The 24,953-nt window shown below is 43.8% G+C and overlaps 1 protein-coding gene across 1 annotated transcript in view; it reads right to left on the reverse strand.

Annotated features, from left to right (window-relative positions):
- Positions 1-24,953, reverse strand: part of LOC110197907 (uncharacterized) — a 42,527-nt gene that overhangs the window by 14,752 nt on the left and 2,822 nt on the right. Inside the window, 3 exon segments of the mRNA XM_078146446.1 lie at positions 15,864-17,176; positions 19,270-19,365; positions 19,938-20,064. Of these exon segments, the coding sequence (XP_078002572.1) occupies positions 15,864-17,176; positions 19,270-19,365; positions 19,938-20,064 (1,536 nt within the window).

Here is a 24,953-nt window from a genome sequence, read left to right on the forward strand (position 1 = left end):
GAGCTGAGGAGGAGAAGGATCCCAGAGGGGCAGAGCTCTTTCCTTTCTCTTCCCTGGCAGGAGGCCAGGTATTTACAGGGAGTGGGGTTGCACAGGAGTCACAAAGACCCTGCCCTGCCCTGAGGGCAGAGACCCCAACCTGCAGAGGGAGAAAGCAGGCAGAGTGAGGCCTGGAAATGAAGATGGTCAGAACAGGAAGGCTACTCCCCTCCCCATCTTACTTATTCTCTCCTGCCCCCTCCTCCTACAGAGACCCAGGAGGCAGAAGGGGCTTTGGTATCCCAGGTGGGAAGAGACCAGGCAGGGCCTCAATGGCCCCTGAGTCAGAGCTCTCCCTACAGCTGGTCCTCTGTCTTCCCTGCCTCCCCTTTCTCTAACTCATCCACACAGAACCTAGACAATAGACTGACTGCTTGAGCTAGGAGGGAGGGAAGGTTGGGAACGGGAGGGCTCTGGAGCTGCCAGGAATGACCAGGGCCAGCCTGAGGTGGGAGACACAACCCTGTCTGGGATTCCGTTGCCTGGCAGGGGGCCTGAGGCTCTGAAAAACGTGTGGGCAGGGAAGGAGGCCAGGCTAAGGAAGGCTCTGGGAGGCAGGACACTGTACCAAAGCTGGGGGAAAGGAGAGGGGACATCTCAGTGACAGAAGGGTTCCAGGAGGCAGCTGAGTCTGGGAAAGAAGAATGACTGTGTCCTGGGTCTACCTAGGAGCTGGGGAGGGCTCCTGGGCCCTCTTTGGAGCTTAGGCTTGGAGGCTGCTTCCCTGGAGGGGAACTGGAGACAGGGAAGCAATGCCTGGGATCTGATGGGGAGCTGGCTGGAGAGCCACAGGTCCAGGTAAGGGAGGCCGGGCAGGAGCTTTGGGTCCTGGGTCCTAGGTAGGTCCTGGGGGCAAGGAGGCAGGACTCCTGGGTCCTTATAAAGAGCCAAGGCTGCTGGTAAGACAGCCGAATCTCTGAACAGGAGCTGGGGGCAGGGGAACAGGACACATGGGTCCCGATGGAGAGGCAGAAGACAGTAATCTTGGGTCTCCATTAAGGAAGTCTGAAGGTTAGCAAGTGTGACCCAATGGTAAAGCTGTGGATGGCACCCCGTGACGTTTGGGATGTGATGAGGAGCCTGGCCAAGGGACAGGGCTGGGGAGCCGCCCAGGGAGCCAGCCGTGGGAGGGAGGAGGGCCCCTCGTGGCCTGGAGGACGCTCAGAATGAGGTCAGACAGGGAGAATGAGACCCGAAGGAAAACACAGCCAGAAGCCGAGCGACGCATGGCTTCCTGGCTCAGACCTACCTGGGAACTGCATGCACAGAGCTGGCTTCCGGAAGGCAGAGCGATCTCAGCTGCAAGGAAAGGCAGAGTAATCACAGCTCCAAAGAAGGCAGCTTGATCTCAGTTCCAAGGGCTCCTGCTTCCAGTCAGCCCACCCCCTCCCCAGTCCCTTTCCTCCAGTGGCTCCTAGGGTCAGGTCCTCAGACCCTGCCTGCCACCCCTCCCCAAGCCCTGCCCTCCATCACATGGAATGCCTCGGCCAGTGGGATAACCCTCTTCCACTCCAGACTCCTCCCAGTTCTCCAAACTCCACTCTAGGACTCAAATTGCACCTGGGCCTCCACCCCCCAGGCTGATCTGTGAGAGTCCTCTTCCCACAGTCTCCCTCCTTCCCTTACCCTGGTCTGGGGCTCAGATCCTCCTCTTTCTAAGCAGAATCTCCTGGCCTTCTTCCAGCTCTCTCCCTGCTACATTCATCTTCTTCCAAACTAGGACATCTAGACTCTACATCCTTCTTGATTCTCCCAATCCTTGTGTCCCTCACCCCACCAGGCAGGTGTCCTTGCCCTCCCTGCAGTCTGGACCCCAGACTTACTGACCCCAATTTAACTGTCTCTTCCGATCTGGAGGTTGGGGGTCAGTGGTGGCCAGGAGGGAGCAGTGTGGGTCAGAAGGAACTAAGTCCACCCATGGGGCAGTCCTAGAATCACATCTAGAGCTGGCAGGGACCCCAGAGGTCATCAAGCCTGGCCCCCTCATTTTACAGACAGGGAAACTGAGCCCCAGAGAAGTGAAGGGACTTGCCCAAGGTCACCCAAGTCATAAATGTTAGCGGCAGGATTTGAACCCTGGCTGGATGTCAGGGGTCATGGGCTTTTGCCCCTCTGGGCCCTCTTGAATGGAGCCAGCTCAGCTCTGGGACAGGCCTGGGGGCCCAAGCCCAGCATTTGAGTCTCCCTCCAATCGAGGCTCACCTTCCTACCCTCCTCCAGATGAGTCGTATTTCAGCCTTTCTGGACTCTTAATTCTGTTGGCATCATTAGGGGCAGCTTGTGGTGCACTAGAAGAAGACCTGAGTTCAAATCCAGCCTCAAACACTACCTAGATGTGTGACTCTGGGAAAGTAACTTCACCTCTGTCTGCCTCAGTTTCCTCAACTGTAAAGTGGAGATCATAACAGTACGACCCTCCCAGGGTGGCTGCGAGGATCCAATGAGATGATAATTGTAAAGTGTTTAGCTTCGGCAGGCAGTAGGTACTGCATAAACGCTTCCTCCTCCCTCCCACTCCCTCTGTCCACCTTATTCCAGGTTCCTGTAATGCCCTTTCTGCCTCCATCTCTGCCCAGTCCGATGCCTTCCTTCAAGCCCAGCACAGATGCGTTTGAGCCGGGGAACCTGTCCCGTCCCTCCCATGCCAGCCCCCCGGGAGCCACAGTGGGTGCTCCCTAAACATTAGCTCTCATCAACATCATCACCCACATCTCAGATGTTTCTGCATCGCCCCGGTCTAACCGCTCTTTTCTCCCCTCCCCTTCTCAGCCAGGCATGGGCACCAGAGGTGCACAGCCTCGGTTTCCCTTTTTCAACAGTCTGCATTCCTGTTGTTGGAGTCACCATCTGTCTGGTTTCCCTGGTCTTGATCTGAACTTCCTTTAGGCCCCTCAATGTGCATTACTGCCAGACCCCTCCTCTTTGCCACCCCCCCCTTCTGGAAGCCATCCCAAAGAAAACAAAGGAAGAAGAGGAAAGGCCAGCAGCACTGATTGATGTGCGCCCCAAAAGTGCACGCAGTGAAACTTGGGCTGGTGACTTACGCAAGCCTCTGCCTTGCATTACTTCAGGGAGGACACTGGCCATTAGTTCTGCTCATGTGCTGCTGAATGAGAAGAGAGAAAACCACGAAACCGGGTTGCCTGGGTCCGCTGCAGATTTAGGTAACATCACCTCAGCTGGGTCCTGACCATGCAAGGCAAGCCTTGATATCCCCCTGACTGACTCCCATTCCTGCTCACCGCAGCAGCTTTTCCAAATCTTTCATTCCTCCCCAACCCTCCCACAGGGCTTGCTCCCCCCCACCCTCTCGGCTGAGAACTTGGCCTCATATTTCAGTGAAACAATGGGACGTTTACCCAGAGCTCTCTTACCTCCTCCACATCTCAGTAAATCATATGCCTTCCTTTCCTCCTTTATCTCTGTCTCATGAAGAGGGGACCCTCCTGCTTGCTAAGGCAAATATACTGAAGGGATCCCATGCTATCCCATCTGCCTCTCCAGTATATGCCCTACTCTATCATTTCTGTTTTCTCACTAATTTTCAGTTCCTCCCTACCACAAATGAAACCATTTCTCCCCACTCCTCAGACAACACTCACTTTATCCATCACCTGTTAGCTGGCTTCCGCCTGTGGTATGCATCCTTTTACAATCTGCCTGGGGGCGGGGTGTGAGTTCCCTCTATACCCACATAAGTATCTCCAGACAAATCTGACTTCTCTTTGTGTCTTTGGAATTCCATTCCTGGGCATCTCCCATCCCTCCTGGGCTGATGTCCTCAGCAGCACTTTATCATGAGTCTTCCAACTCCTTGAGAAGTGTTTTCTCTAACTCTAGGGTGCACAGCAGATGAGGGTCAGACCTCCCCTCTTTATGTGTCTCTGACCCCAGACAAGGTTTCCCAGGGGGCTCCCACCATTTTCACGCCTGAAACCAGTTTTTCCCATTGGTGAGAATCAATGTGAGAGTAGAATTTCTCCCCTTTTCTGGTTACTTCAACTTTTGAAGAATGAATTCATACTAAGGGGAGGCCCGCCATTACAAGCTGCTCTGCTTTGGGCAGAAGGAGAGCTGCCAAAGCCCCCATCACAAGCTCTTCTGGTGCCTTTTCTCTTCACGTGGTGGTCTATATTGACAACATCATTTCCTGTGGGATCATTTATTTACTTGGATTTCCATAATAGAGAAGTTAATGGTTGATAGGCAATGAATCATTTCCAGATAGGGAGCAAATTCACCATTCTCCTTCTGTATACATGTTCCTTGGAAATATGCAGGATAAAAATGGAAATACAGAAGCATTTTCTCAGGTAAAAAATCATAAGGGGAGAGAAGCCAAGATGGCAGAGAAAAGGCAGAGAGACTTACGTGAGCTCTCTCCAAAATCCCTCTAAAAAACTTTGAATAACACCTCAAAACAAATTCTGGAGCACTAGAACTCACAAAAGATGGGGTAAAACAATTTTCCAGCCCAAGACAATTTAGAAGGTTGGCAGTAAAGGTCTGTCTCATTAAGGTGAGGGTGGAGTGGAGTCTGCACTGGGGGCTACTGAATCAGTGGTGGTTTCCAGACCTCTCAGCCCCCAGAGTGTAAGGGGGTCAGGCAAGTGATCAGAAGGAGACTACAGGGATCCCTTGGTTGGCACCAGGAGCAGGACTCTGTTGCATTTCCCACATTTGGATCTGGATCGGTCCTGGGTCTCAGTCCCAGGGAGAAGAGGAGCACTAGCACAGAACTTGTGGCCCCAGGGGATCTGGGACCCTGGTCACAGTTCCAGGGCAGAAAAGAGTGCTTGTGGTTGGTCACAGGCCAGTACATAGTACAAGAGAGTAGTAAACACTCCTCTCCTTAGATCATAGCACCTTGGAAGAACAGAAAACTTTCAGGTCCCCAGAATTATCTCTGAAAACAGCTGCACAAAAACCTGAAGCTTGGGACAGTGTCCCCTCCACTCCAGAAACAGAGCCCCACTTTGGCAAAGAGTTAAAAATCAAGAAATAGGCCGGAAAATGAGCAAACATCAGGAAAACACCCTGACTATAGATAGGTACTATGGTGACAGGGAAGATCAAAACACAAAGGCAGAAGACAATAAAGTTAAAACTTCTACATCTGAAACCTCAAAGGAAAATATGAATTGGCCCCAGACCATGGAAGAACTCAAAAAGCATTTTAAAAATCAAGTAAGACAGGTAGAGGGAAAAACTAGGAAGAGAAATGAGAGTGATGCAAGAAAATCATGAAAAAAGAGTCAACAGCTTGGTAAAGGAGGCACAAAAAAAAAAAACCTGAAGAAATAACACCTTAAAAACCAGACTAGGCCACATGGTAAAACAGGTCCAAAAAGCCAATGGGGAGAAGAAAGCTTTAAAAAGAAGAATTGGTCAAATGGGAAAAGAGGCACAAAAATTCACTGAAGGAAAAAAAAACTCCTTAAAAAGTAGAACTGGCCAAATGGAAAAGGAGGTACAAAAGCTCACTGAACAACACAATTTCTTAAAAATTAGAATTGAGCAAATGGAAGCTAATGACTTTATAAGCAATCAAGAAACAATAAAACAAAATCAAAAGAATGAAAAAATAGAAGAAAATGTGAAATATCTCATTGGAAAAACAACTGATCTGGAAAATAGATCCAGGAGAGAAAATTTAAGAATCATTGGACTACCTGAAAGCCAGGAGGCTAGCCATCGTCTTTCAATAAATTATCAAGAACAATTGCCCTGATATCCTAGAACCAGATGGCAAAATAGAAATTGAAAGAATCCACCAATCACCTCCTGCAAGAGATCCCAAAATGAAAACTCCCAGGAATATTATAGCCAAATTCCAGAGCTCCCAGGTTAAGGAGAAAATATTGCAAGCAGTCAGATAGAAACAATTCAAGTCAGAATCACACAAGATTTGGCAGCTTCTACATTAAATGATTGGAGGACTTGGAATATGATATTCTAGAGGACAGAAGAGCTAGGATTACAACCAAGAATCACCTACCCAGCAGAACTGAGTATAGGGGGAAAAGTGGAAATTTAGTGAAACAGAGGACTTTCAAGAATTTCTATTGAAAAGACCAGAACCAAATAGCAAATCTGACTTTCAAATATGAGACTCAAGAGAAGCATAAAAACATAAACAGGAAAGAGAAATCATGAGAGATTCAATAAGGTTAAACTATTTGCATTCCTACATGAGAAAAGGATACTTGTAACTTCTAAAAACTTTCTCAGTATTAGGGCAGTTAGAAGTGGTATACATAGACAGAGTGCACAGGTATGAGTTGAATGTGATGGATAATTATCTAAAAAAATAAAAGTAAGGGGTAAGAAAGAGTAATGCACTGGGAGAAGGGGAAAAGGAGAGGTAGAATGGGGTAAATTATCTGACATAAAAGAAGCATGAAAGAGCTTTTATAGAGGAGTGGAAGGTGGGGGAATGGGGGAAGTGCATGAACCTTACTCTCATCGAAATTGGCTCAAAGAGGGAATAAGATACACACTCAAGTACAGAAATCTATCTTGCTATACAGAAAAGTAGGAGGGGAAGTGAATAAGCAAAGAGGAGGGGGTGACAGAAGGGAGGGCAGATTGAGGGAGGTAAAAGTCAGAAGCAAAACACTTGAGAATTGAGAGGGTGAAAGCAGATAGAAAACAAGACAAATAGGGGGGAAATAGGATGTAGGGAAATACACATTTGATAATCATAACTGTGGAAAAAATGTTACAGTAAGTTTCTCTAAGACCTCATTTCTCAACTACATAGAGAACTGAGTCAAATTTATAGAAATAAGAGCCATTCCTCAATTGATAAATGGTCAAAGAATATGAACAGGCAGTTTTCAGATGAAGTAATCAAAGCTATTTATAGTCATATAAAAATGCTCTAAATCACTATTGATTAGAGAAATGCAAATTAAAACAACTCTGAACTACCACCCCACACTTATCAGATTGGCTAATGTGACAGAAAATGACAAACTGAAGAGGATGTGGGAAAATCAGGACATTAATGCATTGTTGGTGGAGTAGCATACTGATTCAACCATTCTGTAGAACAATTAGGAACTATGGCTAAAGGGCTTTAAAATCCAGGCATACCCTTTAACCCAGCTATACAACTACTAGGTCTGTATCCCAAAAAGATTTTTAAAAAAAGGAAAAGGACTTACATATACAAAAATATTTATAGCATCTCTTTTAGTGGTGGCAAAGAATTGGAAATTGAGGGGATGTCTATCAGTTGGGGAATAGGTGAACAAACTATATATAATTGTAATGGAATATTATTGTGCTATAAGAAATGATGAGCAAGATACTCTCAGAAAAACCTGGAAAGACTTACATGAACTGATGCTAAGTGAAATGAGCAGAACCAGGAGAACATTGTATACAGTAACAGCAACATGATATGATGATCAACCATGAATGACTTAGCTATTCTCAGGAGTACAATGACCCAAGACAATTCTGAAGGACTCCTCGTGACAGAAAATCCTATCCTTCTCCAGAGAAAGAACTGATGGAGTCAGAATGCAGACTGAAGCATACTTTTTCATTACTTTCTTTTTTTCTTTTTTTTTTTTTGTCGGGGGGGTCTGTGTTTTTTTTTGCAGCATGACTAACATGGAAATATGTTTTGCATGTCTGCACATATATAGCCTATAGCAAATTGCTTGCCTTCCCAATGAGGGGAAGGAGAGGAGGGAAATATGGAGAAAATTTGCAACTCAATTTTTTTTTTAAAGAACACTAAAATTGTTTTTACATGTAATTGGGGGGAAATAAAATATTAATTTTTTAAAAATGTGAATATCTTTGTAAAAAGTTCCATCTTTTTAAACATTTTAATTTAAAGAAGCCTGGTATCTTAAGTTTAAGAATTCAGTTTCCCCATAAGTCACTTTTAATTGAAGGAAACCTGGTATCTCTACACTACTGATGGTCCTTAGACAATTAGTGGAAATATGTCATTTCTTAGGTTCAAAAGTTTAGCTTTTCTGTGAGTTACTCCATGTCAAGGAAATCTGTTATCTCTGTTCCACTAACAAGCAGCTGGACTCTATCAATCAACCTTTCCTGACAGCAGGATGGAAAGAAGGATTGTTGCAAGCCCCAAATGTTCAGCTGATCTTGTTGGTTTTGCTGCTTATGATGTTTCTGACTTTGTAACCAACAATACTGTGTTCCATCTATGATGTGTCCCATTATTTGCTCTGTGCTTCCCAGAAAAACTATAAAAAGGCTAGGTAGATGACCTCATTTTGTGGTCTTTTGGCTTACCAAGAAGCTGAGAGACCTCATTTATTGGTGATTGCTAGCCTTGTCAATAAATTGATTGTGCTTGGGGGAAAAAAGGAAAAATCATAATCGATGATTAAAAGCCTGGGTTTTATGAAATCTGCTGGCATAAATCAATATTTCAAAAAATTCCATAAAAAATTTCACAAAATATTTCATAAAAATGAAAACCATAAAATCAACAGTAACACTTTCAGTATTCTGAAGTTTTTCTTCCCCGTGGTTTTCTAAGTCTAGAATGAAATACAAATATTGTTTCTGTCCCCTATTCTCTGTGCAGAAACCAAGAAAACCTAGCTCAAGACAGTCACAGTTTAGAAGCATCCCCATGGCTATACTGTGCTGGGTGGAAGTACCATTTTTTGAAAAAGTGATACTTAGAAAATTACAAAAAGTTCTCCGTAAAAAAGCATGGTTGTCTCAGAAAATGAATGATCACCTTCATCTTTTACAAGTTCCACTCACATTTTTTACTTAAAAAAAAAACTTCCCATTTTCTAATTAATAACTCATTACTAAAACTTTTGCTGCTATTCTCACAAATAAAATAATGTTATCATGTAGATTCAGTGATTAGTATGATGCTTTTTCTCAGCAAAATCCCCTTACCTATAAACTATCCCAAATCATCAGAGAGTCAGTTATTTCCCACAAATATTCCTCTGAATTGGTTTACACAGAATGAATGATTTTAGATTCTATGTTATTGGCTTATTACAACATCTAGGTAAATTCTTGTTCTCTGCAAGGGCAAACAGAAGGATGATATATGTAGAGCCCTACCTGAAAGAATAAGCACCAGCTGCTGAGAAAGGAAGGTGGGGTCTCAGCTCCATTCCCCAAGAGTGTGGCCCTTGGGGGGGGCACCTGCTTCCCGAGCTTCTGGCCCACAGACTGAGGGGGAATCCAGTGGCTTATCAGAGAGGGATAGCAGGGATCTCTTTGCCAGTGCTGAGGCAGGAATCTCTTGCTTTGCCCGTGTGTGGATCTGGGTCACAGTTCTGGGCGGCAGTGCTGGGGTGCGGAGGAGCGCTGGCGTGGAGGAGCTTGTAGTGACTATGGAGAGGAACCCCTCCTCACAGTTACGGGACAGAAAGGAATACTTGTGGTCACAGGCCAGGAAAGGAGTAAACACCTCTTCTTTGATCATACCACCTTGGAAGAACTGAAAATTTACAGGCCCCTACAAGTATCTCTGAAAACAGCTGTACAAACCCCTGAAGCTTGGGACAGTACATTCTCCACATTGGAAGCAGATCTGTAACTTAACAAAGAGTTTAAAACTCAAGTAATTGGCCAGGATCATGAGAAAGCAGCACAAAAAGAGTCAGACTATATTATCTTACTTTGTGTTGAAAAAGAAGATCAAAATATACAACCAGAAGAAGACAACAAAGTCAAAGCTCCTACAACCAAAGCCTCCAAGAAAAATATGAATCAGTCCCAGGCCTTGGAAGAGCTCAAAAGGGATTTTGAGAAGCAAATAAAGGAAGTAGAGGAAAAACTGAGAGTGATGCAAAAAATCATGAAAAACAAGTCAACAGCTGCTAAAGGAGACCCAAAAAAATACTGAAGAAAATAACACCTTAAAAAATAGCCTAACCCAAATGGCAAAAGAGGTCCAAAAAGCCAATGAGGAGAAAATGCCCTAAAAAGAAAAATTGGCCAAATGGAAAAGGAAGTCCAAAAGATTACTGAAGAAAATACTTCCTTAAAAATTAGAATAGAGCAATTGGAAGATAGTGACTTTGAGAAATCAAGACACTAGAACAAATCCAAAAGAATGAAAAATTAGAAAACAATGTGAAATATCTCATTGGAAAAACAACTGACCTGGAAAATAGATCCAGGAGAGAGAATTTAAAAATTATTGGACTATCTGAAAGCCATGATCAAAAAAAGAGCCTAGACATCATCTTTCAAGAAATTATCAAGGAAAACTGCCCTGATATAGTAGAACCAGAGGGCAAAATAGAAATTGAAAGAATCCACAGATCTCCTCCTGAAAGAGATCCCCAAAGGAAAACTCCTAGGAATATTGTAGCCAAATTCCAGAGTTCCCAGGTCAAGGAGAAAATATTACAAGCTGCCAGAAGGAAACAATTCAAGTACTGTGGAAACACAATCAGGATAACACAAGATTTAGCAGCTTCTACATTAAAGGACCGCAGGGCATGGAATATAATATTCCAGAGGGCAAAGGAGATAGGATTACAACCAAGAATCACCTACCCAGCAAAACTGAGTATAATCCTTCAGGGGAAAAAATGGTCATTCAGTGAAATAGAGGACTTTCAAGCATTCTGATGAAAAGACCAGAGCTGAATAGAAAATTTGACTTTCAAATACAGGACTCAAGTGGAACATGAAGAGGTAAACAGGAAAGAGAAATCATAAGAGACTTATTAAGATTGAACTGTTTACATTCCTGCATGGAAAGATGATATTTATAACTCATGAGACCTTTGTCAGTATTAGGGTATGGAGGAAAAAAATTATATGTATGTATATAGATAGATAGATAGAGGGTACAGGGTGAGTTGAAGATTAAGGGGTCATATCTGGAGAATAAAATTAAGGGATGAGAAAGGATTATACTCGGAGAAGAAGAAAGGGAGAGGTAGAATGGGGTAAATTATCTCACAAAAAAACAAAAGTCTCTTACAGTGGAGGGGAAACAGGGGAAGGTGAGAGAATGAGTGAATCTTATTCTCATAGGATTTGGCTTAAGGAGGGAATAACAAACACATTCAATTGGGTATGGAAATCTGTCTTACCCTACAGGAAAATAGGGGGAGAAGGGGACAAGAGAGCAGGGGGATGATAGAGAGGAGGGCAGATTGGGAAAGGGTAATCAGAAGTAAATACTTCTGAGGAGGGACAGGGTCAAAAGAAAGAATAGAATAAATGGGAGGGCAGGATAGGATTAAGGGAAATAGAGTTGGTTTTTCACAACATGTCTACTATGGATGTGTTTTGCATAACTGCACATGTACAACCTATATTGAGTTGCTTGCCTTTTCAATGAGGTGGTGGGGAGGGAGGAAGAGAAAATTTGAAACCTAAAGTTTTAAAAACATATGTTTAAAAAAAATGTTTTCACATGCTACTGGGAAATAAGAAATACAGGAAATGGGTACAGAAGTCTATCCTGCCCTACAGGAAAATAGAAGGGGAAGGGATAAGAGAGAGAGATAGAAGAGAGACAGACTAGGGGAAGGGATATTCAGAATGCATGCCATCTTGGGGTGGGGGAGGGGAATGGGGTGAAAATTTGGAATTCAAAAACTTGTGGGAGTGAATGTTGAAAACTAAAAATAAATAAATTTATATTAAAAAAAAGAAAACAAAGAAAAATAAAAGGTCAAGAACCCCCAAAAAACTAATGGAAAAAACATAAAGGAGGTTTAGCAGTACCAGATCTTAAACTATATTATAAGACAGTAATTATCAAAACTATCTGTTACTGGCTAAGAAATAGAAGGGCAGACCAGTGGAACAGAGTCAACATACAATACGCTAGCAGTAAATTATTATAGTAATCTTGTGTTTGACAAATGTAAAGATTTAAGTTTATTAGCTGCAATGGATGGTTCCCTTTGGTGTCTTCTTTCCTCTTTTCACTGGTATAAAAAGACCCAGTTTCTAAAAAGAGAGGACTTAACAGTCCCTAGAATGCCCCTCCATGTGGAGGGTGTGTTCAGAGAAGCCTAGTACCTCTACTGTGAGGGCTGCTGAGCCCTCTCCAGGTCTGCTTTCCACATGTGGTGTTGACCCGATCCACCTAATTCTCACCTGAGGTTCCAAGAAGCTGCAGCATGCATGCGCAGCGTGTAGCCCAGTAAACCATTCCAGCAGACAGGCTAAACTAGGTTGAGAGTAAATGGGAGGTCTCAAGCCTGTTTTGGAGTTATGGGGACGTCCACCTCAAGCATGTGAAGATTTCCCCCGGCTGAGTGGGCAAATTTGAACAATTTGGTCCAATGTCCACGAAGGCAGCTGAAGCAGGCGCTGTGAAGTACTTAGAGCTTGGTAGAACATCAAAGACAACAGGGTCGCCACCGCATCCCAAGCCACCACCAGTGGTCTGGACTTTGCCTTGACATGGGACATTGATGACTGTGGAAGAGAGTGAAGTGGGTGACTTCATGCCTTACTTCACTCTGACTTGTGCATGAATCAAAGGCCACTCACACCATTTTACTGTTTTTACTATCTCAAAGTCCTGTGGCGACAGGCAAGTGATGAAGCAGCAGGTGCTGGAGTCACAACCCTGTACACTGGTGACCCAAACCATAAGTCATCTCGGTTCTTGTGAGAGAACTCAGCAGATATCACACCCAAAAGCAGCCGAGTGAAACAAGGCTGGCAAATGAAGGCCAGCTTCTGGAAGCTGGAGCTAGATAACACATTTTTCTAGAGTGGCCACAGTGAAGGGAAGCATTGTGAAGCTGGCATAGGTTTTGCAATCTACTTTTTAATTTTTTTTATCTTTTTGGCTAGGCAGTGGGGTTACGTGACTTGCCCAGGGTCACACAGCTAGTAAATGTTATGTGTCTGAGGCCAGATTTGAACTCAGGTCCTCCTGAATCCAGGGCCAGTGCTCTATCCACTGCACCACCTAGCTGCCCCAATCAAAACTAATCTAGTCAACAAGTTTGCATGCCTGCCAAAAGGAGTGAATGACAGGCTCATGACAATGCGATTGCCACTTGTAGGAAAGCACCATGACACCATCATCAGTGTGTGTGCTCACACCATGATGAATCCTGATGAGGTCAAAGAAAAATTTGATGAAGACCTGGAGACTCATATCATCAGTGGGCCAAAAGAGGGCAAGCTCATAATTCTGGGTGACTTTAACACAAGAGTAGGCACAGACTACCAGAAATAGTAGAGAGTCTTTGGGAGGAATGGAGTTGGAAATAGCAACAGTCACTGCTGAAGATTGTGCATCTCATGACCTTCTCATCACCAGTACTGTCTTCTATTTACCTAAACCAATCAAACTTCATGGATGCACTCTCACAACAAACACTGGCATTCAATAGACTGTTTCATTGTAAGAAGAGACAGTATGTGAGTGACAAATGTGAGTTTGGTACAGCACTGGACTGATCACAGACTTCTCTCTACACAAAATATTTGCATTCAACAAAAACCCCAAGGCAAGATTAGAGTGCTTCTCTGAACAGGAACAATTCATTGCTAACTTGAAGGGAAAGCTGAGCCAACACACAGTTGGCAACAGTGGAAGCAGAAAAGGAGTGAGCAGCTTTCAGAGGTTTGGTGTACAGCACTGCATTTACTCATCTGGGCCAGAACACTCACAAACATCAAGATTGGTTTGACAAAAATGACGGGGAAATTCAGAAGCTGCTGAATGAAAAATGAGAACTCCACAGGGTTTACCAGAAGGATAGTTCATCCATCTCTAAGGAGGCGGCATTTAACTCCAAAAGTAAAGTGCAAGCAAAGCTTAGAGATGCAGAATTCTTGGCTCAGGAATAAGGCAGGAAAATTCAATTTTATGCTGATAGTAACAATCCAAAGCACTTTTACGATGCCTTGAAAGCTACTCATGGGCCAAAGACCCATGGTGCATCTCAACTACTCAGTGCTGATGGAGCCACATTGATTAGTGATAAGGACATGATCCCGGAGAGATGTGCTGAACACTTCCATAGACCATCATCAATCAATGCTGAAGCCACTGACCATTTATCTCAGGTTAAAGTCAATCTCTCTGTAGCCAAATTTCCAACTGAAGATGAGGTTTTCAATGTATTAGGCTCTTCTCATGTGTCAAAGCACCTGGTGCTGATTCTATTCCAGCTGAGATTTACAAGGTGGGGGGTCCACTGTTCATACAAAAGCTGACTGACATTTTCTGGATTATGTGGAAAGAGGAAGTTATGCCCCAGGAGTTCAAGGATGCCTCCATGTCCATCTCCATAAAGGAAAAGTTGTCCTGTGAGAGTCATTGGGGGAATCTCTCTCTCTTAGTCATTGCTGGTGGGATTCTTGCCAGAGTCCTGATTAGTAGGCTGATTCTTCACCTGGTAGATGGTCATCCACCTGAGATCTAAAGGGCTGAGGAATGGTTGATATGGTGCTTGCTGCCGGACAGCTTCAGGAGAAATGCCGGGAGCAGTACGCGGGTCTGCCCCAAGGCCTCTGACACTGTCAGGGAAAATGATGGCAAAATTTGGCTGCCCAGAGCAGTTCATCAGGATCGCATGTCAGCTTCGTGACACGATGCTTGTTCCCCATCACCAATGTTGTGAAGCAGGGCTATGGGCGTCTTGCCATGCTTTTCAGCCATGCTTTCCGACTCCTTCAATGAGGATGAACGTGGCATCAAGGTCAGCTACCACACTGATGGAAAATTGTTTAATTTGAAAAAGCTACAAGACAAGACTAAAGTGGAGGGAGAGTTGGTGCATGATTTTTTGTTTGCAGATGATTGTGCCCTCAATGCAGCCTCTGAAACTGAGATGACACTATGCCCACCAGACCACCAGGCACTGCCATCTGTATGGATGATGGCTCCAAATACCACAGGGCCTCGCCCCCTACCCAGCTCTTAACACTGTATTTAGACAAGCAGTCATTGACATCCTCCTATCAGCTCCACCCTCCTTTATGTATTGGCTCCCCTATGACATGTAATTTCCCTTTGACTTTGTTTCCAAGCACGTACTGCAGTGCTCGGCACACAATAAGCACCTGATAAATCTTGGAATCATTTTATTCCTTCATTCACTCTCTATGTCAGGAGGGAGATTTGTTCCCCCAGCCACTCATCTCTTTCCTCTTCCCTGGCCAGGTGGGCTCTGAGGACAAAACTGTTCATGTTTCACCTTTCCTGTGACCTTCACCTGAACATTCTCCACCGTTTCCCCCCCCCAGCTACTGGAGTTCTCTCACTTGAGTACACTCAAGTGACCAATGCTGCCACAGCCCCCCTTTTCACCCACTCTGCTTCCCTTAAGTCATTCACATCCAGAGACAAGTGCCTGCTGTGGGTTTCATCCAACCAAGTCTCAGGGATAATTCTGCGGTCAAATGTGCCTCCAGCTGGGATTTCCTGTTCCTCCTTCCTGCTGTTATTTACCTGAAATGATGCAGAATAACGAAAGTGGAGTAGGAATGCACAAGCCACGAAAATAGCAATAACGTCGTCACTCAAAAACGTGCCCAGAAGAGCTCAAAAGCTGATGGGCAAGGAAAGAGACCACCCTGCTTCTGAAAGTTAATGTTACATGTTTTTACTCAAGAAACTACAAAAAACGAAGATTCCTTCATTCTTACTCATTTATTACATTTAAATAATTATGTATCCATATTTACTAGCAAAAGGTTTCCCCCCAGTATGAATCTTCTTATATTAGAAAGTTTTTCTCACTAGCCAAATGTGTGCCCACATCCATTTCATTCACTCTACTATGAGTTTTTTCATGCTTTGTAAGAGTGCTCCTCTCACTGAAAGTCTTCCCACATTGATCACATATAAAGGTTTGAACTGCAGTATGAGTTCGCTGATGATTACTAAGAGTTCCCCACTGTCTGAAAGCTTTCCCACATTCATTACATCCAAAGGGTTTCATTCCAGTATGAATTCTCTGATGGCTGATGAGGTGTCCCTTCTGACTGAAGGCTTTCCCACATTCATTACATCCAAAAGGTTTCACTCCTGTGTGAGTTCTCTGATGGCTATTAAGGTGACCCCTGCGAAGGAAGGCTTTCCCACATTCATTACACTCAAAAGGTTTCACTCCAGTATGAGTTCTCTGATGGCTAATGAGGGTGCCCCTCTCACTAAAGGCTTTGCCACATTCATTACATCCAAAAGGTTTCACTCCAGTATGAATTCTCTGATGGCTAATAAGGGTTCTCTTAGCAGTGAAGGCTTTCCCACATTCTTTGCATTCAAAGGGTTTCAGTCCAGAATGAGTTCTCTGATGGCTAATAAGGTAGCCCTTCTGATTGAAGGCTTTTCCACATTCATTACATTCAAATGGTTTCACTCCAGTGTGAATTCTCTGATGGCTTATAAGGTTTCCCTTCTGACTATAGGCTTTTCCACATTCATTACATTCAAAAGGTTTCACTCCACTGTGAGTTCTCTGATGGCTAATAAGATATTCCTTCCGAATGAAGGCTTTCCCACATTTGTCACATTCAAAGGGTTTCATTCCAGTGTGAGTTCTCTCATGGATAATAAGGTAAGCCTTCCCACGGAAGGCTTTCCCACATTCACTGCATGCAAAGGGTTTCACTTTAGAAGATTTCTGATGTCCAATAAGCATTGCCTCTTCACTGAAGCCTTTTTCACATTCATTAAATTCACACAATTTCACTCCAGTGTGAGTCCTCTGATGTTTACTAAGTGTTTCCCCGTTCCTGAAGGTTTTCCAAAACACATCACCTTCAAAGGGGTTTTCTCCAGTATGAACTTTCTGCCGTACATTAAGATTTAATCTCTTGCCAAAGGCTTTCCTTCCAAGTGTACTGCACTTATGGAATCTTTCTTCCATGTCACCTCTCCATTGTGGAAAAAGGAGTGGGCCCAAGTTAAAACGTCTAATAAATGTGCTACATTCAGGTATGCTCACCATGTTAAAAGTTCTTTTGGGAGTCACTGTCACTTGCTGGGACTGTCTCTCCCGGTGGCCCTCCTGTCTCCCTAACCTAACTTCCCATTCCTTAGATTCTCCCATTTTGGGATAACAGTTACTATCTGTTGACAATCTTTCTTGGGCCAATGTTTCTGGGTGAATATCCTCAGTCAGAACTGAATTCTTGGTTTCACACTTAGTGTCCCAACTCAGGTAATCTGAAACAAATAAAACTGTGTCAGACAAGTAGGACAGCCTTGATGGATGTAGGATAAATATGCAATTAAAAGGAAGAGTAACATGAATAATAAAATATCCTCAGTGTCATGCACAACTTTCATTTTATTTGGTTATGTATATGGAAATGTCCATTTTATTTCATGTTTGTTGTGTCCAGAATAAATAACAAATTGCAAAGAATTACAAAAGCATAACCTTTTCAAATGAATACAAATATGTCACCAGTCATTATTCTCTTTGCTGGGTAAAGAGAAATGGCTTCATGGTAAGTTCTTCATTAAGTTTCTCCCATCACGGGTAAAGGTCCCTTACATGTCCCTCAGTAAAAAGAAAACTGTTCAGAGACGAGTGAAAGGCAAGGAATCAGATAGGGCCAGCTGAACCTCACAAGCCAGGCCAAGCAATTTGATTCCAGGACAAGAAAGCACTCAGAGAGAGATGTCATTGGAAATGATATTTCACACAAATCAAAACAACTCTGAGGTACCACATCACACCTATTAGCTTGGCCAACATGACAAAACAAGAAAATGATAAATGTTGGAGAAGATGTGGGGAAATTGGAACACTAATGCATTGTTGGTGGAGTTGTGAACTGATGCAACCATTCTGGAGAGCAATTTGGAACAGTGCCCAAAGGGCTATAAAAATGTGCATACCCTTTGACCTAGCAATACCACTTCTACGTCTGTATCTCAAAGAGATCATAAAAAGGAGAAAGGACCTACATGTACAAAAATAGTTATAGCAGCTCTTATTGTGGTGGCAAAGAATTGGAAACTGAGGGGATGCCCATCAGTTGGGGAATGGCTATACAAGTTGAGGTATATGAATGTAATGGAATATTATTTTTCCATAAGAAATGGTGAGCAGGTGGACTTCAGAAAAACCTGAAAAGAATTGCATGAACCTATGCTGACTGAAGTGACAAGAACCAGCAGAACACTGTACACAGTAACAGCCACATTGTGTGATGACCGACTTTGTCAGACTTGGCTCTTCTCAGCAATGCAAGGATCTAAGACAACTCCAAAAGACTCATGATGGAAATGCTATCCACATCCAGAGAAAGAACTATAGAGTCTAAATGCAGATTGAAGCATACTATTTTCCTTTTTTTGCTGTTGTTTTTTTGTGTTTTTTCTTTCTCCTGTTTTTTCCCTTTTGTTCTGATTCTCCTTTCACAACATAACTAATGTGGAAATAAATTTAATATGATCATACATGTATATCCTATATCAGATTGCATGCTGTCTTGGGAAGAAGTGGAGTGGGGTGGGGGGAGATTTAGAACTCCAAATCTTATATATGCGAATGTTGGAAACTAAAAATAAATAAATAAATAAAGTTTTAAAATAAGATTTTAATGAAGAACAGATTATCTGCAGGCAGACATGATAAGGAAAGCAAAAGAAGCCACTCAGAAAATTATGCAGCAGGAAAATTATTTGGAATCTATGCTGATATACAAACATTCTGAGCAGAACAGGGCTGCCTCCTTCCTGACAGCTAATGGACTCTAGATGCAGAAGTGACTTGCATTTTTGAACATGGACAATGTGAGAACTTGTGATTGACTACAAGTATTTGTAACAAGGGTTGTTTCCCTTGTCTTTTTCCAATTTGGGTTGAGATGTGAAGACAGGAAGAAAAAATGCTCATTAATTTAAACAATAAAATTATAAAACAGAAAAAGAAGGCATAGAATATCAAATTAATTAAATGATAGTGTGCTTCCCAAAAAACAGAGAAAATGCAACATTCGGACATACGGTGAGACAACTGAAGTGAGGCAGATGGAAGAAAGACTTTCAAGCATCTCGACAGAAGTTATGGAACTAGAAAACGCTTCCACACGGGCCGGAGGCTGGTTTGCCCAAGACAATGATGGGCCACATAAGGAAGGAAGCTTGTGCCACATGGGTCAACATCTTCCCAAATGCCTTGGGGCTTCCAGGAGAACTCTCAGACCAATATCTCAAAGTGCTAACCCCACTCTGCCCGCTCCCACCACATGGGACCAGCTGACCAACTGCTTCCAGTGACTTCCTTCTGCCCACCTATCACTCACCTGGGCAGGGGCCTCTGGGGGCTCCTGCCTCGGGCATCCATGGCGCTTCTCTTCTCTCCAACAGGGAGATCACAGCGGGTTTGGACACTGGAAGCCCTGATCGTGGGGAGAGAGAGCAGAAAGGACTGGGACACAAAGCCATCTCAGAGCCCAAGCCCGGTCTCTCCATCCTTCTTCAGGGAAAAGAAGGAGGGATAGCAGGCACAGAGGATGATGTTTTGTAAGAGAACATCTGAAAGATAGTCTGTGTTGTGCATTTCATGAGCATGTTACACATCTGATTTGGGCTCAGACAGATTATTAGTGACCCAAGACCTGAGGAGAGCACAGGATCTCTGCAGTTCTCTAGGTATTTGTCTCATGACTTTACAAAGAATCTCTGACTTAAGGGAAAGGCCGCCTAGGGAGAAGCCAGAGCCTTGGGGCCAGCCCAAGCAAAGGATGAGGTTTCCTCTCAGACAAATGAAAGACCTGGTACCCAGGAAATGGGCAAAAACATTCACATTCAGGTTCTACTGGATTCTGGACTCTTCCTTCCCTCCCCCCAACATGTATTTGTGAATGTTTCTGCAAATTAAAGAAAATCTCAGGGCAGCCCTTTAGGCCTCAGGAGGCCAGCAAAGGGGAAAATGTAGAGATGGTCTGAGTTATGGAATGGCCGTGCTTACCCACGGAGACCAGGTTCTTATAGTTCTCCAGCATCACGTCCCTATACAGGGCTCTCTGGGCCAGGCTCAGGCATCGCCACTCCTCCCAGGTGAAGTCCACGGCCACGTCCCTGAATGTCAGTGGGTGCTGAAACATCAAACAAATCCCTGCTCAGCCAAGGATCACGCCTCTCACATTCCCCAGGAATCCCAAGGAGCTGGGTAAGGTGTAAAGCTACAGGGAAATATTCCCAAAGCATTGAGCCCTCTGTTGACTCTTCACTGACATCCATCAGAGAATGTAATGGAAGAAGTAACAGGAGAAAAAAGGATAAGGAGGAAATGATGAAGGTCTATCCCAAACTGAACTCACTGTCTAGTCTTTCCCAGAAAGCCCTCTCCTCTTCCTACTTTATTACTGCTGAGGGCCCCCCCTCCTCCCAGTCACCCCAGCTCATAACCTGGGTGCCCTCCTCTACTTCTTCCTCTCCCTCACCAGCCCTTCCATCCAATCTGTTGCCAAGGTCTGTTGATTTTCCCTTCCTAACCTCTCTTGTATGTGCCCCGCCATTGCCCTGACATCCCACCATCCTCATCGCCTCCCCTCCGGACGTCTGCTGGTTGGCCTATCTGCCTCTGGTCTGTCCCCACTCCAATCCATCCTCCACTCAAACATCAAAGGGATCTTCCTAAAGGACAGGGCTGACTCTGTCATGCTGGCTCCCTATCGCCTCCAAGATCCAATAGAAAAGCCTCTTGCTGGCATTCAGTGCCTTCCATAAGCTGCACCCCTCCCAACCTGCCCACTCTCCTCAACCACTACATTTCCTATACTCTGCGATTCAGTGACACTAGCCTGCATGCTGTTCCTCCCACAAGATGAGAACTCCAGGCATTTTCGCCATGTCTGTCACACATGGAGTGCTCTCTCTCATCATCTCTACCTCGTCTTCAAGTCCTGGCTAAAATCCCAACTTCTACAGGAAATCTTTCCCAACACCTCTTCATTCTAGTACCTTCCCTCTGTTAATTATTTCCTATTTATCCTAAAAATATCTTGCATATATGTATTATTTCAGTCATGTCTGACTCTTCATGACCCCATTTGGGGTTTTCTTGGCAAAGATATTGAAGTGGTTTGCCATTTCCTTCTCCAACCCAATTTATAGATGAGGAAACTAAAGCAAACAGGGTCAAGTGACTTGTCCAGGGTCACACAGCTACTAAGTGTCTGAGGCCAGATTTGAACTCATGACTCTAGTCCTGGCACTCTGTCCACTGTACCTTGCTGCCCCATGTATGTATACAGTTGCGTTCTTATTGTCTCTCCATTAGACTGTGAGATCCTTGACAGCAAAGACAGTCTTGTGCTTTTCTTAAGTATTAACAAATGATCTCCAGGGTTGGTACAAGATAATCTGTGGGTGGGAAGGCACTTGCAGTAGGAAGGGACCAAGAAAGGCCACCTGCAAAAGGTGGGATCTGAGGTAAGACTTGAAGAACACCAGAAGAAAAGGGCTGAGGCAATGGGACAGAACATCAAAAACATGGGTGATGGCCAGTACATAGGGACCTACGGAAAGAAGAGCTTTGCTACACCTCCATCATGTGGAAGAGCAGCGGCTTAGGGTGCTGAATGCCAAGCAGAGCATTTTGTATGTGATGCTGGATGCCATAGGAACCACTAGAGTTTACTAAGGAGAGGATGACGTGGTCAGACTTACACTTTAGGAAGACGATTTTACGGCTGAAGGGAAGATGGACTGAAGTGGGAAGAGACCTAAAGCAGGAAGACCCCCTAGCAGTCTATTGTAACAGTCCAGATGTGAGCTGATGAAGGCTGTACCAGGCTCTCTGACAGCAGTGTCACAAGAGATATTGCAAAGGTTATACTGCTAGACCTTGGCAACAGATTGGCTATGGGACATGAGATAGTGAGGGGTCCAGGATGGCTCGTAAACTGGATGCCTGAGGGACTGGAAGGATGCTGTTATCCTTCACAATAAAAGGGGAGATGGGGGTGTTAGGGGGAAAGATAATGACGGTTTAAAATGTCTATGGGATATCTAGTTTGAGAGGCAGGATAAGTAGATCTGAGAATGTTCAGCTTAGAGATGGTAACTAATGCCGTGAGAGCTGGTGAGGTCACCAAATGAAGCAGTACAGAGGGAGAGGAGGACCCAGGACAGCTCCTTGCAGAACATGTATGATTAGAGGCTATGATCAGAGGCTATGATCTGGAAGTAGATCTATCAAAGGAGACTGAGGAGCAGTTAGACAGGTAAGAGAACTAGGAGACAGCAGCATCCCAAAAACCTAGAGAGAAGAGACTATCCAGGAAGAAAGGGTGACCAACAGTGTCCAAGGCTGCAGAGAGGTCAAGGTGAATGAGGACTGGATTTGGCAATTAAGAAATCATTGGTAGCTGTGGAGAGCAGTTCTGGAGGAATGATGAGGCCAAAAGCTGTATTCTAGGGGGTTAAGAAGAGAATAGGAGGAGAGAAAGTGGAGGCATATATTATAGATGGACTTTTCAAGGAGTTCAGCTACAAAGGGTAAAAGAGATAGGACAACAGTAGGGACAGAAGTGTTAAGTGAAAGAATATTTTTGAGCATAGTGGAGACATTTTGTAGGCAGTGGGGGAAGGAGCCAGTAGATAGGGAGAAATTGAAGAGATGTGATAAAGCAAGGATGACAGAAGGGGCAATCTGTTGGAGAAGATGAGATGGAATGGGATCACTTAAACAAGTAGAGAGTTTGGTCATAGAAAGAAGTAAGGCTACCTGTTCCCGTGAGATGGGGTGAAGGAGGACATGCAGAAGACATCTGAGTGATGAAATAAGGAAAAAGAAAGGAGAAGAGGGGGCTCATCATTAATAGCCTCATTTTTTCCTGTAAAATACAAGACAAAGATTGCAGCTGAGAAGGTGTGGGGAAGAGGAGCCATGGGAGGTTTGAGGTGGAGTGAGAAGGTTGGAAGAGCCACTATGGAAACGGGAATGGTGAGTTGATAAGGGAGGTAGAGTAGGATTGCCTGGCAGCAGTGAGGGCCCAGTGGAGGGTGTATAACATCAATCTGTAGTGGACTCAATCAGAAAAAGAGGTTTGCTAACACTGGGGGTGGGACATGGCCATGAATGGCCATAATCCCTGGGCATTTCAGTGCAGGGAGGGATTATACACCAAGCAAAAACAAGTCCCAGGACCCAGCGTAGAAGAGACCTCAGTTTGTTCAGAGGGCAAGAATAATGGCAAACTGGCAGCTGTGTTGCTCACTAGCCAGGTCCGGGTCATAGACCAGGCCTAACTAAAGATGTCTCAAGATCTAAGCCTACAGGTGGAATTCCAGGATAAGGAGCAATCCCAGGCCCGAGGCTGGATCCCGAGTAAGGAGCAGATTCAAAAGCAGGACTAGAGCAGGGTCTCAGGTCCTGTTTCTAATCTGAAGCCTACAGCAGAACAGCCAGGACAGGAATCTAAGATCCAAGCCTGCAGTTCTGAGAGTGAGAGAGCAGAGCTTCCTAGCTGGCTGAAGGTAGATAAGGTCATAGCAGTCTACTGGCACTTCCAATGTGGCAAGCCCACAAATTTGTCTCTCAGAGTCAAACCCAGGTCAGGAACATGCAGAGTTCAACAGCAATCACACTTTGCCCTGGATCAGTCCAATCTGGGAACATTGAAAGACTGCAGGTACTCGGCCTGAACTGTCCCTGAGCTCCTGAAATAACCTAATATTCAATACTCCCCCCAAAACAGCAACAGAACCAGACCAGACATTCTCTCCAAAAGCATGCAGAGTCTAGCGCCAACATCAGTCCGAATTCAAAGTACGCTGGAAGATAAAAAAAAAAATCCCATGAGAAAAAATCTTTGGTGACAGGGATAAGCATAAGCCTAAACAGATCTTTCCTTAATATGATAAGTAATATCTATATAAAATCAAGAGTCAACATTACCTGTAAAAATGATAAACTAAAGTAGAAGCCTTTGCAATAAAATCAGGAGTAAAGCAAGGATATCAATTAGCACTGTTACTATTCTAAATAAGTGCTAAAAAAAAGTTAGTTTTAATGATAAAACAAGAAGAATAAATTTGCATAGACAAAGAGGAAACAAAATCATTACTTTTCACAGATGGTATGATGATTAACTTAGAAAACTCTAAAGAATCGACCAAAAAACAAAAACAAGGAACAACTTCAGCAGTTACAGGGTAGAAATTAAGCTCAGAGAAATCATCAGCAATTCTGTATATTACCAACAAAATCTAGCAGAAAGAGGAACTCCAATTAAAGAGAAAGAACTTAACACTTCAGCCCACCTGCCAAGACACTCAGAGAAACTATATAAATAAAACTATAAAATGCTCTTTACACAAATAAAAAGAAATACAGAGAAATATTAATTGCCTACAGGTAAGCTGAGCTAATATAATAAAAATGACAATACTCTAAATTAATTTGCTCATTCAGTGTCACACCAATCAAACTAAAAAAGGATTACTTTATAGAGCTAGGAAAAAATAATCAAAAAAATTTATCCAAAGGAATAAAAGGTAAAGAATCTCAAAAAATGAGGCTAAAAAAAAGGAAGGAGGGCATCTAACAGAACCAGATCACAAATTATACTACAAAGTTGTATCATAAGAAAACAATTTGACATAGATTGATTTTGGTACAAATAAGCTGATTAGTGGAATAGATTAGGTCCAGAATATATTGAAGCTAATGGGCACAGTCACCTGTTGTTCAGTTACTCTTTGTGACCCCATGTGAGGTTTCCTTGACAAAGATACTGGGGTGATCTGCCATTTTACAGATAAGGAACTGAGGCAAACAGGGTAAAGTGACTTGCCCAAGGTAACACAACTAGTAAGTATCTGAGACCAGAATTGAACTCAGGAAGATGAGTCTTCCTGAATGTGTCAGGTCCACTGCGCCTTCTACCTGCCCCTTACACAGCAGCCTTGTATTGTATAACCCCAAAGATCCCAATTACTGGGGCAAGAACTAACTACTTTACAAAAATTGAAGTGA

This window comes from Phascolarctos cinereus, unplaced genomic scaffold (genome assembly GCF_003287225.1).
Source record: "Phascolarctos cinereus isolate Bilbo 61053 unplaced genomic scaffold, phaCin_HiC Scaffold_726;HRSCAF=1367, whole genome shotgun sequence".
NCBI classification, from domain to species: Eukaryota; Metazoa; Chordata; class Mammalia; order Diprotodontia; family Phascolarctidae; genus Phascolarctos; species Phascolarctos cinereus.